This window comes from Merops nubicus, unplaced genomic scaffold (assembly GCF_000691845.1).
Source record: "Merops nubicus isolate BGI_N331 unplaced genomic scaffold, ASM69184v1 scaffold44647, whole genome shotgun sequence".
Lineage (NCBI taxonomy): Eukaryota > Metazoa > Chordata > Aves > Coraciiformes > Meropidae > Merops > Merops nubicus.
Genome location: NW_008621778.1, coordinates 1 through 14,451, shown reverse-complemented (window position 1 = coordinate 14,451; position 14,451 = coordinate 1). Strand labels below are relative to the sequence as shown.

Below are 14,451 nucleotides of genomic sequence, written 5' to 3'. Positions count from 1 at the left end.
CTGCTAGGAGCTGGCTTGGCTGCTTAGATACACTGTAAGATCATCCCAGAGCACCAAGATGGAGAAAAACACAGCTCCCCGGCAGAAAATTGTGACAGGGAGGGCCAGTTTGTGCATCATGCAGGGGTCAGGCATGCCAAGTACAGTAGGTCCCACACTGGTTGTCCTGGCAGGCCAAAAAAAGCCTCCATGCTTCAAGGAATACCATCCCTGGGCAACATGTGGTAAAACCCTGAGTCTCTTGGCCCCCAGAGCAGACATCACCGTTTGGCACTTGTTTGTGCATTTAGCTACACTTCTCCATAGCAACCACCCAGATCCCAGCTTGGCTTGCCACCAGCCAGGAGTAGGGTGAGCAGAGCACGTCACAGGCACCACTGTCAGAGTCTTGTTAGTGCACGCACAGGCCGGGTGCTGGCTCCCCATCTGTTGTCCTGAGGTGGAGACCCACACTGGCATGGCACGATGCCATTGGCAGAAGGCCTGAACCTGCATGGGGAGCTGGGTGCTCTCTTCCCTGCAGGTTTGGATGCTTGCATATGGTTTGATGAAGCTGAAGAATGGACACCAACCCCTGCCACAGGGCTCTAGACGTTGTCCTTTGACCCAAAACTTCTGTTCTTGCCTGGCATGTTTTTTGCTTGCCACTTTTTTTTGTCATTCCATGCCCTCCTGTAGCCTTTCAAGTCATTGCCATGACCAACTCTTGTCTGCTGATGTCCCCAGCAAAGCTGCCTCACTCTTTTTTAAGTTTAGCTGTTGGTATTTTCCCTTTTTCTGCCTCCTCCATGCCAGCAACAGAAAGCAGCATGGACTGCATGCACAGATTCCCATCTGCCCTCCCCACTGGGGCTCCTGCTCACCCCAAGATCCTTAGAGTTTTGCTTTTAAGAGTTTTGGCTCATTCTGGGTTTGGCTTCACTTTACGTGAATGTCCTCATTTACGTGTTTGTCTGGTGTCTGAATACAGTTGCAGGCACTTCATCTCAGAAAGGTTGAAAGAATGGAAGAAGGTTTGGAGGCAGGCAGTAAGATGCTCAGAGACAAGGAAAGACTATACAATGAACAACCATGTTGACTAGGACTCTCCAGCTTGGAAGGACACAGGGTGCAAGAAGAGGTCTATAAAATCACGAGTGACCCAGATAGGATGGGGAGAATTGACTGTTGGCTATGTCTTCTCACACAAACCTGTCAGTTGCTTTTGCCTTGACTGGTGCCTGAAAAGAATGTGAAAACACTGTGCTGCAGATGTTATGTCCAAAGGTTTAGGGTGGTTTTTAGCTCACGTTTCTTGCAACACTGGGGGCTAAGTTCACGGCAAGCCTTTGAGAGGCACACTTAAGAGAGTGCTGCCTCAGGCACATTCTGTAACCATGTTTTCACATGGAGAGCTCAGCCATGGCCAAGTGGAGCTTTTCCAAACTGTTCAACAGAGAAATATTCAGAGCAGGGTGGAGAATGAGCTGGACAAATGCCAGCCTAGAGAGAGTCCTGCAGAAGGCTGCACCGTGCAGGATCCCTCTTGCAGGGGAAACGGCTTGTGACCCAGACTCTAATTTTGCTGCTGCATTGCCAAACCCACAGCAGCCTGCGAGGGTGAATGATACGGCCTCTTGGGCTGGCTGCCCTGTTCTAGAGAAGAAACCCCTTTCCTCTCTCTGCCCTGGAGAGTAAGGGGAATTGAGATGGTCTTACTTTTTCTAGGACCACAAGAGGGCAACATGAGAGCATCCTGCAGCCAGCAGACTCGGCAGTGACCTGTGGCGCTGCTGGGATGCAAGCTGCGCAAGCAGCTCTGTGCAGGCTGAGCATCTGAAAGCTGCTCCGAAGGAGCCCTTTCCTTGCTTTCAGCTTCACACATCCTCAGAGGCGAGCAGTTAGCAAAGCCAGCTGAGCTAGTGCCATGGTTGGGGGCAGTTATATTTTCCCACACATGGTTGGACACGTGGTGACAGCAAACCCTTCATGCTGCATGGGGCCAGACTGTGGGATGCAGGGTGGCTTCCCTCATTCTGCCTGCACGTCCACCAGGAAATCTTTTGGGTGAATGTGCATGGGCACGTGGCTTCAAGCAGGAAGGTCCAACACCTAGAGTGATGCTGCGTGGCCTGGCCAGGGGAAGAGGGGTTAAACCACACAGGACTTTGAACATCTCAGCCTCACCATCCTTTTTCATTTCCACCACCAAAAGGTAAAAAATTAGAGAATCTGAGTTCAGCTTTGATTGCGAATATGGAACTGGCCAATTTCTTCAGCCCACGCTGGCCTCTACAGACTGAAATCACTTGTGCACTACAATTACTGGCACTTTTTTTGCATTAGCCTGTATAAATACCCTGCGAGGGACAGTTAGCTCTGCCTTTCCAAGAACAGGAATGACACAGAAACAGTTTCTGTTAGCAGGCAGAGCTACAAGAGTGCGTGTGTGCTACTAGGGCTGAAAATGCCACTAGCACCTTGAAGAAGAGACAGGAGGAGGTGAGGGATGAAATGCAGAATATTGCCTGTGCCGTGGGGTGGTTGAGGTGGCTCACAAAAGGTGTTTGCAAAAGAGAAGAAACAAGGGGATGTCTGCGGGACACTTTTTGGACAGGCTTGAGACATTCAGAGAGCCAGTGCAACAGAGAACTGTATGGGGGAGACTGGGATAACCAGCCAAAGAAAAAAAATTGCTGGGGCACATGGGTGGGACTGTTTATCCCTCTGGAGTTATTTTCTATGAAGAACGCTAGAAAGGCTTTGACTCCTTAAGATATTTTTACCATGGAAATAATCAGCTCTGTTTTTGCTCTTACTTGCATTCCAAACCTGCCCACACAGCCTAAGGAGCATTTTAAGGCTCAGCCTGTAGTGTCCAAACTGTAGTTCCCCACCTCTCTGAACTATGGATCACGTCTTTCCTAACAAAATTACAACTCACATGGCTTGTGCTGCACTGCACAGCAACACTGCTGGCAGCAAGCACCTGCACTTCCCTGTTGCACACTGATAGGACCAAGATTCATGGTATTTGTCTCAAAGGAACATCAAATCACCTGTCTTGCACTCCTACTCATCACCAATTGTCAGACCTCACCTAGCTGCTCCTGTGCTCAGACTAACAGCTTGTGCTAACTAGAGCAGACCCTTCAGCGAGCCGTCTGGTTTGGGTCTGAAGACATAAGGAGATGGGATAATCCTTGGCTTTTGCCAGTGTGTATCATTCCAGCCTGTCTGACTACAAAGTATCTAAAGCAGCTACCAGATAGTCCCATCTGCACGTCAAGATAAATGTGACATCAGCCAAGAGATGACCTTGAACCGCCACCTCCCAGTGCTGTCTTCCTACTCGTGATGCTGCCACACAGAGATAGCTGTGCTATGTGTGGGACAAACTATGTTCAGAGCTGGTCACAGCACCGACTGCTTTAAAACTGACCTCCTCCTAATTCAGGGCCTACAGACAGCAGGCATCCTTACCTGAGGGCAAAGTGTGGCACCTGCACCCAGAGGACCAGTGCCAGGGTTCACATGCCCAACTTGTGAGTGCAGCAGTCAAAGGCCAGGGCCTGGATTCATTCTCCCTGGTATGCACTAATGTCTGCACTCACATGGGCTGTAGCAACTGAGTCCAGGAGTACAGTGAGCAAAGATCTCCAAGATGGAGCAAATGGAGGTGGAAAGCTCAGCAGCTACAGACATACTGCCCAGGAACTGCAGCCCAGGCACATTTTGTTGTGAATGACTTCACAATTTGCTTGGGGATTAAATACTTCCTCGTTTAATAACCTAATAATTTGGGCTAGTTTCATGGTGGACGGTTGGAAAGTTCACTGGCTGAAGTCATCAGCCAGGCCCTGTGTAAATGGCTTCCCCCAGCTCACAGCCAAGAGAGCTGTCCTCATCTTTGGGTCCCCCGGTGGGTGGCTCTTGGCACTACCTTCTTCTGAAGGGCTTTGCTGTTCGTTCGTGAGCCTGAGGATTTACGCTCTGTGGGCTTCCTCACCACATCTTGTTTGAGCTGGAAATGCACCTGGAGATAGAACAAAAATCACTGTGTTACACCGTATGTTCTTTCTGCTGGCTCAGGGGTCTGCAGGACCTGCCGCTGCTCCTAGCCTTCTTAAGCTGAGTTTTGGGCCAAGAGAAGCAATAAGGGGCCTCAGCCAGTATTATGATACAATGGGAACTCAGTTCTTAAATCAGCTGAAAACGTTCTTTTTTTTTTCTGTGGAAAATGTTGTACCAAAAATCATCTACATTTCTTATGCAGACAGTTGCTTCTGAGGCAATACAAAGTCCTAGGATGGTTTGGAAGATGAGCTGTGAAAGGCAAGGGACTGAGCTGTTGCTTTTCCTCATCTCTCACCAGAGTAGAGAAATAGAGAAATATTTAATACACAGGACGGTTTAGGACAGACAGTCCTTCTCCAGTTGCATCTCATTAGCTGAATCCTGCTTAATCAGTCTTTCAGCAAGCAGTGCCTCCAGTAGATCCAGGCAAAAAATTGCCAGGAAAGAAACCTCCATCCACTGCAGCCATGCAAGCAGGTATAAGAGGGAGAAGGGGACAAGCAGTGTGCAGGACACAGCATCAGATAAACAGGGAATAGGGAGGCCATACAGGAAGGTGAAACAAATGGGGCTCTGTGGGCTGCCTGAGGGAGGTATGGGGTGAACGGTGGGTATGGGAGGTTCTGCAGGGGCAGAGGGAAATGGGGACAGGAAAACTGCTCTGAAGGGAGATCCACAAAAATCAGACCGTCAGGAAACAAATCAGTCTTTTACAGTAACATGGTAAAGTGACAATGTATTTTAAAAAGGACAGGCAAAGAGCTGAGTGCTTAACCTAGCAAAACAAAGAGTAGGACTGGGCTGGACAGCTCTCTATAAATACATCAGGGAATAAATACCAGGGAAGAAAAGCTATTTAAAGCACAACATTGGCATAAGAACAAATAGGGATAAACTGACCATAACTAAATTTAGGATGAAAATTAGAAGGTTTCTAATCCTGAGAAAAGGGCAGCTCTGGAAGAACTTCAGAGGCTGGGTAGGGTGGGATGGACAGAGGGTGGGAGAACTACCACAGTGTATTTAGAGCAGAGCCTGACCAGTGTACGTGCAGTGAAGCAAACGATGTGTCAGGATGCTGTAGCCAGGGGCTTCTTGCTGGTCCTTAGAGGAGACTGCATCTACAGTCCCACCATGTTCACAAGGCAAACGCAGAAGCAAGAATCACCTCCCACTGTTTTTATAAACAATTTCTAGTCATCCAGTCTGCCCTCAGAAAGACACAGTAGGGGCCACAATGGTGTCAAGAACACCTCACCTCCCAAAGGTACTTGGCTATTCTTTGTTGCCACCCAGTTTCCACCTGTCTTGGGTGTTCCCCAAGAAAGAAAGGCAGACTTCAGCCTCCTGCTACAAGCCTGATAACATGTTTGGTCCCAGGCATGATGCAGACAACAGCAGAGCACTGAAATCCACAAAGCCAGGGGCATAACAGAGTCTCATGGAACAGATGCTGTCTCCACATCATCATGTCCTTGAGTGGCTGAGGATGGAGGGAAAGCTAAAAGCAGCCCCAGGGGCTCTCCCCACGGCCACAAGGCAGAGGGACACAGGAGCTGACAAGGCAGCCCAGTGCAGCTGCGAGCCCTCAGTAAGGAAGCAAGAGGCACATGGCTTTACCTTCAGCCTGACCCTCTCTGTGAGCTGCGGGGACCACTGTGTCTGCCAAAGCAGACAGCCTGTAGCCACTGGCAGTACTCTGTGTCCCATCTCCTTTCTCTGCTGCTCACCAGACATCCCCTGCTGCATTTCTTTCTCCCTGGCATGAAGGCATTTTGAGATACCCTCGTGACTACGCAGCTTGACTCACCAATGAAGGTGCAGCTGGGCCCACTGTCGTTGTCACCGTCTGGGGCTGGTACCCCTCTGCAGAGGCTGTGACAGTGTAAGTGCCAGGCAGCAGCAGCCGGAAATAGTCCCCTGTATCACCTGGAACACAAGGTGGGAAAAGAAAGCACTGAGGATGCACAGGGAGCAGAGCAAAAGATATTCCAGTAGGTCTTGCCGAGTGTACTTTCTCGAGGATGTGTAGCCTTCAAAGCCCAGGTGGAATTTTTGCCTTCCTTCCAAATCTGCTGGCTACTGCAGGGCTGGATTCACATTGGTATGTTGCAAGTGATGATGTCTCATTAGTGCCATGGAGTAGAGGTCATTCTGCAAATAAACGCCAAATGAAAGAGGACAGTACAGCAGCATGGGCTGTGCCTGTGCAGGGAGGCTGCAAATCTGAGCATATTCCCGTCACAATTTTGCCATGTTTGGGCTGTCAGCAGGGTTTTAATGGCTCATCAGCTCAGCTGCTCCCTGATTCTCCTGGCATAAGGAAGCCCTGGGAGCACTTTGATGGACTGTGTACCGGTGTAGTTAGGGACAGGGGATAGGCAACAGTGAGGCAGCAGCACATCATGGATTACTTCAACAATTAGAGTATATTCCCATCTATGGAACTGGATGGGCATTGCCAATTTGAGTAATCATTACAGGCAGCATGTGTTATTTTGGTTTAGGCGGGGCTAATTGGTACGAGCGAGATACACAAGCCAGGCACTTCCATGGGAATACAGGGAGGGTGGCCATCAGGTCAAAGGGAATAATGTTCTCCCCCTGTTCAGTCCCAGGGAGGCTCCACTTGGATATTGTGTCCAGTTTTGGTGCCTTCAGATCAAGAGAGATCTGGGAAAACCAGAGCTCCTGACCCACAGGGAACGCTCACACCCTAAAAGAAGAGCTGAGGGAGCCGGGCGGGCTCAGTCTGGCTGGGAGAAGACAGAGGGGAATCTGCTCACAGTTGGCAGCTACCCGCAGAGCAGCTGCAAAGGTCATGGAGCCAAACTCCTCTCAGCAGTGCCAGGAAATACAAGGAAGGGCAGCGGCCATAGATGGCAGCTTGGGAGCTTCAGGGTGGATCACAGCTTCACTGTGAAGGTGGTGCAGGCCTAGCACAGGTCAGCAGAGAGGCTGTGGAATTTCCATCCTTCGGGATCAGTGAGAATTGGCTGGAAGGAGCGTTAGCTGATCAGAGCCAATGTTGGGGACAATTCTGCTTCAAGCATGAGGTTGTACAGGAGACCTCAGAAGGCCCTTTGCAGCCAGTGCCTCTCTGATCTCTTGCACACTCCCCTCTCCTATGCCAAATATTAGAGTGTTACTGAGTCTTAGACCTATGCCCTGAAGGAGTTTTGATTTCACAATCTGACCTCTGAAGAGCAGGAATATCGTCTGTTTTCTGCATTTAGCCTATAATATCTTTTCTGGTTGGAGAAGGGTGTTTATGAAGAGGAGGCTAAGATCAGCCAGCAAGAGAGAAACCACCACAGCTTGGATAAACCAAAGTGGCACTTCATTCTCAGTCTAAATTTGTCTGGCTTGAAATTTCAGTCTTTCATCTTGTTCTGCCATTGCGTCCTTTGCTATCAGCTATTTCGGTTCTGTGTCGATACTTAGATGCTTGACTAAATTATTGCCTCAATCTTCTCTTTGTTTATATACAAATGTGTTTTGTCCTCTCTCAGGCAAAATAGGAGCTGACTTTCTTAAGTCCTTTACAACAAGGTTTTCATTCCAGTTCTCTTGCTTTCCTAAGCTTTCTTAAGCTTTTCCTGGTCCAGGATGCACAGGCACATTTCTCACAGCTAATGTTTTGGGGAAGAAAACCATGCTGGCCACACATATTATAGACTCGCCTGCTAACCTCCCACATACCCAGGTAGCCTCTGAGAGGCTGCATCCAAAAGAGACAGCATGCAAGAGGACCGATAACCCACCAGAGGTGATGTCATGGCTGATTCCCTGGACAGAAATCACTGCTCCTGCAATACCGTTGTTGTTCTTGTCTGACACCATCCCTTTGATGCCCTGATGAACCTGCATGGAGGAAGACAGACTGCTGAGGCAAGGACCCTCTGCTCATGAGGGTATTGCTGAGCGCTGGAGGAGGGCAGAGGTCTGGGGACGATCCCACCTTTCCCTGTACCCTTAGCTCTCCTGGTTCTCCACAGCAGAGCCAGTCTAGGACACAACAGACTCCCTAGATGCTTCCAACTACAGTACGCAAGTGAGCTCCATGACCATCTCCTTTCTTCCCCTAGTGCCTGCTGGTCACTTACCATCAGAGCCCATGGGACCCTGCAGGAGAAGGGTGTAGGGCTCAGAACTGTCCCCTTACCTCTTCAATGAAAGCAACAAGGGCCTCTCGGTTGGCCATCCATTGCCGCTCCAGGTCCTCCTCAGGGGGGAACTTATTGCAACTCAGCTCCAAGGTGATTTCAAAGCAGTTGGTGTAGAGGTAATTGAAGTCCTGCATGCCTGGAAAAGAAGAGGCTGTGTCCAGGGCAACAAAAGACCCCCTTTCCTCCCTACTCTGTGTCCCAAGGTGACATGGTCACCGTCTGTCCTCTACCAGAACTGTCTCGCTCTCCCTCTTCACTCGCAGGTGCAGCCACCTCCATCCATGACAGCACAACTTCGCCCCCCATGCAGCTCTATCCTCTTGTGGCTGCCCCACTCTCTCCTTCAGCTGGATCATTAATGTTTCCTTCCTCCAGCACTACACAGCAGGTCTCTGCAGACCTCAGCGATTTCTGTGGCTCCTGCCCAAGCCACTTCCAGGCTTCCCAAACCATTTCCTAGTCTGAGACGCAGACACCAGCATGGTGTCTAGTAAGGGGCACAGTGCTATCGCCACAGCCCTTCCCCAAACCATCCTGCCCTGATGTTTCTTGTCTATCCCTTCACCTCTCTTCAGCTCAATACCTTGCTGTGGGTGGTGTTCACCTGTGCAGCCCTTACCTTTGCTGAGTGAGTACCAGGATGCCCCATTTGTGATGCCATCAGCAAAGTAGTCCCCACAGTTCCAGCCACGGTGCATCCAGCTGTGGGCATACGAGTAGGTCTTGGCCAGCTGGAGGGAGAGCAGGCAGTGGTCACCACTTCAGTACTGTGCAGCTGGGGACCCTGCCCTGTTCTGCACAAAACAGCCTCCCTCCCACACTGGCGTTGCTGGGGAGTGTGAGAAGGAAGTCAGATAGGAGAGCTCCTGCATATTACTGCTCTGAAATACAACACAAGGTGGCCAGGACTTCTAAGAAACATAGGCAGATGAAGATGGAGGAGGAAGAGCAGAAATCTGGGAAGCCGGAGGCTTGCTGACGGCACAAGTGGCTTGTGTCCTGATCCAGCTGAGATGAGGGGGAGCAGAGGGCACTGGGCTCATGCAGGGGCACCCAGCCCAAACAATGCTGGGCCCTGCATAGCAAATGGCACTAACAGGGGGAGAAGATATGTGAGGAAAACTAATCAGTATCACTCCTGATGCAAATACCATATATATCAAGGGAATGTGGATTAGGACAGAGTTTGGGCAATTCCTGGTTCTAGCAACTGCTTGTTTATTGCCCTTATTAAGATTACTGCTTATTTTTAGGCATGAAGGCAGGGCTAAAATTTGGCCACTGCATCCAAAGCCTGTGCTTTGCGTAAGACACACTTTAAGAGAGATTGGTGTTTTCATTTTCTAATGGAAACTCTATACCCTTGTATTATGGTTCAGATGCTGGTGTGATCAAGTTCTGTCGGCAGAAAAACAGTTACTTCACTACATTTCTGTCTTCTGAGGCTGTGGGTATCATTAGCCTACACCCCAGCCTCTCCACATCTGGGTCCAAGCACAGCCCTGATTCCAGCAGGTCCTGGCAAACTCCTGCACAGCCTCTGCTTCCAGAGAAGGCTGAACTCCAGCTCAAACTTATTTTTCTCATTAACTGTTCCAACACAGACTTGCTTTTTCTTGTGCTGGGTATTTCCTAATGGAAGCAGTGACTGAAGGCACTGTTGTCTGGGACATCTTAACAATGGAGAAAACCCACAAGCTTCAGCTAGTACTAGCAGGATCAGCAGCATGGACCAACGCATTCCCTGATGCCTGTCTACACTTCTCATGCTCTTTTTTTTTATTTTATTACTTATTCTTCACCATCCACATGTCCCTGATGGGCACCTGGCCTCCCTTATTGTGCTCTCAGCTCTCAGCAGACCCCCAGCCAGACCCTGCCACCTCTCTAGGAAAAATATCCACATACATGCTATGATGGTGCAGGCTCCAGCTCTGGAAGAGCAGGGTGGTACTGAAGAGACTGGTGGTACTGGATTATGGAGAACCCACGCATGTCACGGACAAGGAAGGAGCTCCTGAGGGTTAAGACTGGCCTGTGTGGTGGGACCAGCTCACGGTGGGACCGCCCTGACCTGGCTCACAAGCTGGTGGTTGGCAGAAATGCTGTAGTCTGCTAGTGGTTATTTATTTCCAACACATTTCTTGGCTCAGCATCTCAGTGAGGCAGAGACCAGAGACTCCCAGACGGCTCTCGCACGCTGCTGGGGCTGTGCTCACCTTCTGAAACAACTTGTCATCAGGGGTAGGTGTGTTGACTGTGCGCCGGTGGCTCCGGAACCGCTGGTCCTGAGACTTGTCATAGGGGTAATTTGCCACCACCGCTCCACCGTGCAGATTGGCCGAGAGCACAAAGTTGTAGCTGCTGATCCACTGGATCACAGCCAATGTCTCCGGTTCCACCTGTGAGGGGAAGAGGGATGGGGAAAGGGAGAAGAGCTCAGCCACCTCTGGTCCAGCTGCTGCTCCAGGCTGGTCTGTGATGTGTTCGTGTCAGATCGTGCCCAGCAGTGTGCCTGCTTCAGCTCTTGCAGCTTCCTCTGCTCTCCACCACTTGCCCTGATAGGCAGAGCAGGCTCCTCCTGTGCACACCCTGCTACAGCTCTCCCAGTACAGCCCCAAAAACTGAGGCACAGGCATTAGCCAGCCTGTGCCACCTCCTCTGCACTTTGCATTGCAATCTCCTCCTGAAGCTGGCCATGGTGCCAGCCTCTCCTCCTGGCAGAGCTGTGATACGGGACAGGATTACATCATTTCTCTGCATGCAGAAGGCATGGAGGAGAAAAACATTGTGCGAGGAAAAGGACAGTACATTTGCTTGCGTGTTGAGCCACTCTAAGAGGATGCTGTAGCCCCTGCAGAATCCCAAACCAGTACCTGGCTTTTCCAGTTGTCAGGCAGTGGGATGTGGTGATTTGGCCCACTGATTTCCCCACTGTAGTACATGAATGTGTTGAGGTCAGGGAAGTTGCGGTTCAAGTCCACTCCATTGGCGTTGTTCCTCCCCGTCAAGTACCCGTTGCTGTCTGGGCCCTGCAGGCAAAGGTGCATGGTGGGGGTGAATACAGGGTGGGTGCAGGCAGGCTGGGTGTCAGTGCAGCAGGGACCAGCCGTCACAATGGTGCTTCGCTGCCTCTGAGTCGCAACATGCACGTTACTGCTGGCAGAAAAATAAAGAGCATTGATACTGACAGGGGAAGTCAGTACCAATATCTTCATTTTCCAGGGTGATAGAGCAAGGCGCAAGCCAAGTAACACAACTAAAAGAGCCATGAATAAAATATCTCTGAGGTCTAGTGGTGAAAAGGAAGGGGTGAGATTTGGGGGTAGATAACTAGAGGGCTTCACCCCCACCCCATCTCCCCGCACCCTATCCCTCATGTCCCTGTCTACTCATGACAGTAGCATTCAGCTACCACTTCCCCAGCATGGGGCAGGGGATTTGCAGTGACCCTCCTGTGATAGGTAACTTCTTGGGAGGGTAAGACATGTGTAGGAGGCCTTGTCCATTGCCTGCCAGGGCCACCTGTGGCAGGACACACAGTGCAAGCCCTTGGCACAGGAGGTGAGAAGCACTGACACCAGCTGAGAGGGACAAATTTGGCAAGGCACGGAGGGGAAGGACGCCCCCATACCCACGGTGAAGGAGATCGCACAGGGATCTGAAGGGCTTTCTGCCCCTACCCGGCTGGAGGAGGCGATCGCTGCCTGGTACCTGCTTGGCAGCCACTTCGTACCCATCGGGGTTCATGGAGGGCATGATGTGGATGCGTGTGTCGTGGATGAGGCGGGTGATCCGCTCGTTGCCCCGGCGGTACTCCTCGCACAGGAACTCAGAGAGCTGCAGCAGCAGCTCACGGCCCAGCACCTCGTTCCCATGCATGTTCCCAACATACTTGAACTCTGGTTCCACTGGAGAGAGCAAGAGTGACACAGTCAGCCAGGGCTGGGATGGGGGAAGAGCCAATTCCTACTGCATGGAGCCCAGGCAAGCCCAAGGAACCTCCAGGAAATGGTGTGAAATGGTCCTTTCCCTCAGAAAATTCAAACTTCTGCGAGAGTGAGCGGCACAGTACTCATAAGGGCACCCTTCCCTTTTGCCACAGCATTCCTGGGAACAGCTCAGGCTCTCTACTGGGTTTCTGCTTGCCTTTGGAGTGCAGAAGGGGATGTATTTGCAAGTGGCTTGGTCTCGGGCTGGGGAGAGGCCACAGAGGGAGCATCAGCAGGACTGCTGCTGCCCCAAGCCCTGGGCTTCCAGAGCCTTCCAGCTCTGCATTGGAGGGGACAGGCCATTTCTCCCACCTCTGCCCTTCACGGTTTGCTCTCAGTGCCTCTCAACAGTATGGCACGTTCCTGGCTTTGTATGCTTTAAAGAGTTCTGCAGGATAAAATCAATCCCTGACTTGGGGCGAGCCATGTTCTTTCAGTGGAAGGTCACGGTCACCTCCAGCTGCTGCTGTCAGCCTCTGACTCCTGTGCTGGTGGGACACAGCAGCGGTTTCCTCTCTCCCTCCCCTTTACCTGCCTCTAAGGAAGGGCTTCCTCATCCTCAAGGGACAGTGACGAGAGCCTGGAGAAACCCTCAGCAGCTTAGTCGAATACGGACTGAACTGTCCCTCAGGCAGCTCAAGTATGAGCAAAAAGGTCTCTTGCCACTGACTTTTCAAAAATGAGGTCTTGAAATACAGACTTGGAGACCACAGGCAGACAGTGCCCAGAGCAGGGCTCACTGCGTTGCTGAAGGAGAGGCAGAACATGTGAGGGACAGGTTACGCTTTCCCAGAGGGTCTTTTAAAGCAGTTACTTGTGGGAAAATAAAATGTCCCATTGTAGGCTGGCGTCAGCACTGGTAGGATGAGAGACACCAAGGGAATTCAGTTAACAAGGGAGCCTGACTTTCACACGGAAGGGCCAGGATCAAATAGGGTGTTGTCACAAATGTGAGCTTGACAGAGCTTGAGACTCCCATTGTACCATGATTTTCCAGCTACTATCAGACTCGCAGTGACAGCATACGTATGGTGTCTGTCAGCATCCTTGAGGTAAATGGCACCACAGCCCCACATTGGGCATCTGCTGCTTCCAAAACACCCTGTGCCTTTGTCGCATAGGGAGGAAGCACTGCACCTAAACATGCTGAAGACAGATTCTAAAAAAACTTTCTAATTTTAGCAAAAGATTTTGCTTTTCTGTACCTTTTGATTGCTTTGCCTCAGCACCACCACAGGTGGGCAACAAATTTTGACCTAATTAGCTCTCAGAGACATGAGAACTGATTTAATTAGGTAATCCAGTTACAAAAACTATAAAAATATCCTGGGGATATGTGCAGTCTTTATTTAAAAAAATAAGGTCTCACCAAGGATTCTCCTTCTCTGCTTTGTTCAAGCCTACCACAGGGATTCTCAGCCTTTTTCAATATGCAAACCCCTAAACATTATCCACGTGGATATTTACTACATATAAAGCCCACTGACTCTAAGCTGGCTTTTCTGAGTTACTTTCTGTGGCCTTCAAGGGAGTCCACAGTTTCCCAAAGTCCTCATGCTACAAGCTGAAAAGTGCCAGCCTGAGGGTGGCCCACAATACAGGTAGAGCCACAGGTCCCTGCTGGCTCCCTGGGGCAGGCAAGATCTCAGTCACCTCTGACAGCCCTTCCAGCTGCTCTCCTGTGGTTCTGGAAGGCTAAAATCCAGTGGTGCATTGCCAGTGCCTTTTACTCACTCTTGACTTTGAATTAGCCTCCGCTGTGCTGTGGAGGTGCCCAAGGTGTCCTCAGCACCATGTAGGTTTCCCTGTACCAAACTGGGCTGGCATGGAGGTGGTCAGGGTGGGAAACCTCCCATCCTACCTCCCAGCACCCCTGAAGGTGATACTCTGGGCCGCAGGAGGGGAGCAGCGTTCCCCCAGTGCGGCGTGTCCCCGGGGTGCTGTGGGGTTTTGGAGGGCTGCCCCAGTGAGGGGAGCCCACGCAGGGGCCCCACTCGCCCCGGCAGCACTGCCGGCAGTTTTGCACGTGAATAGGCTGCCTGGGCTCGGCACCCCCCGCCTTTAACCACACCAGCCAGGATCTGGAAAGGCAAAAGCTCCTGCAAAAAGTAGGCAGAGCCCTGTCTGCATCCGCAGCCGAGGGGCACGCAGCGGGGAGGCGAGGGAGCCCGCATTGGCGGCTGGTCCTCTCAGCCCCTCGGGGCACCTGGCTGCCAGCAAGGCCTGGCTTGGCA

General features: G+C 51.2%; 1 protein-coding gene across 1 annotated transcript; it reads right to left on the bottom strand.

The window, feature by feature from the left end:
* Window positions 1-3,742: 3,742 nt before the first annotated feature.
* Window positions 3,743-12,136, bottom strand: CPN1 (carboxypeptidase N, polypeptide 1; the record flags this gene model as incomplete). The annotated part of the gene is made up of 8 exons (XM_008944580.1): window positions 3,743-4,015; window positions 5,867-5,985; window positions 7,821-7,920; window positions 8,222-8,361; window positions 8,845-8,956; window positions 10,445-10,627; window positions 11,102-11,257; window positions 11,940-12,136. Coding segments are annotated over 8 exons (1,139 nt in total), but the record flags the coding sequence as incomplete, so codon positions are not given.
* Window positions 12,137-14,451: the final 2,315 nt, after the last annotated feature.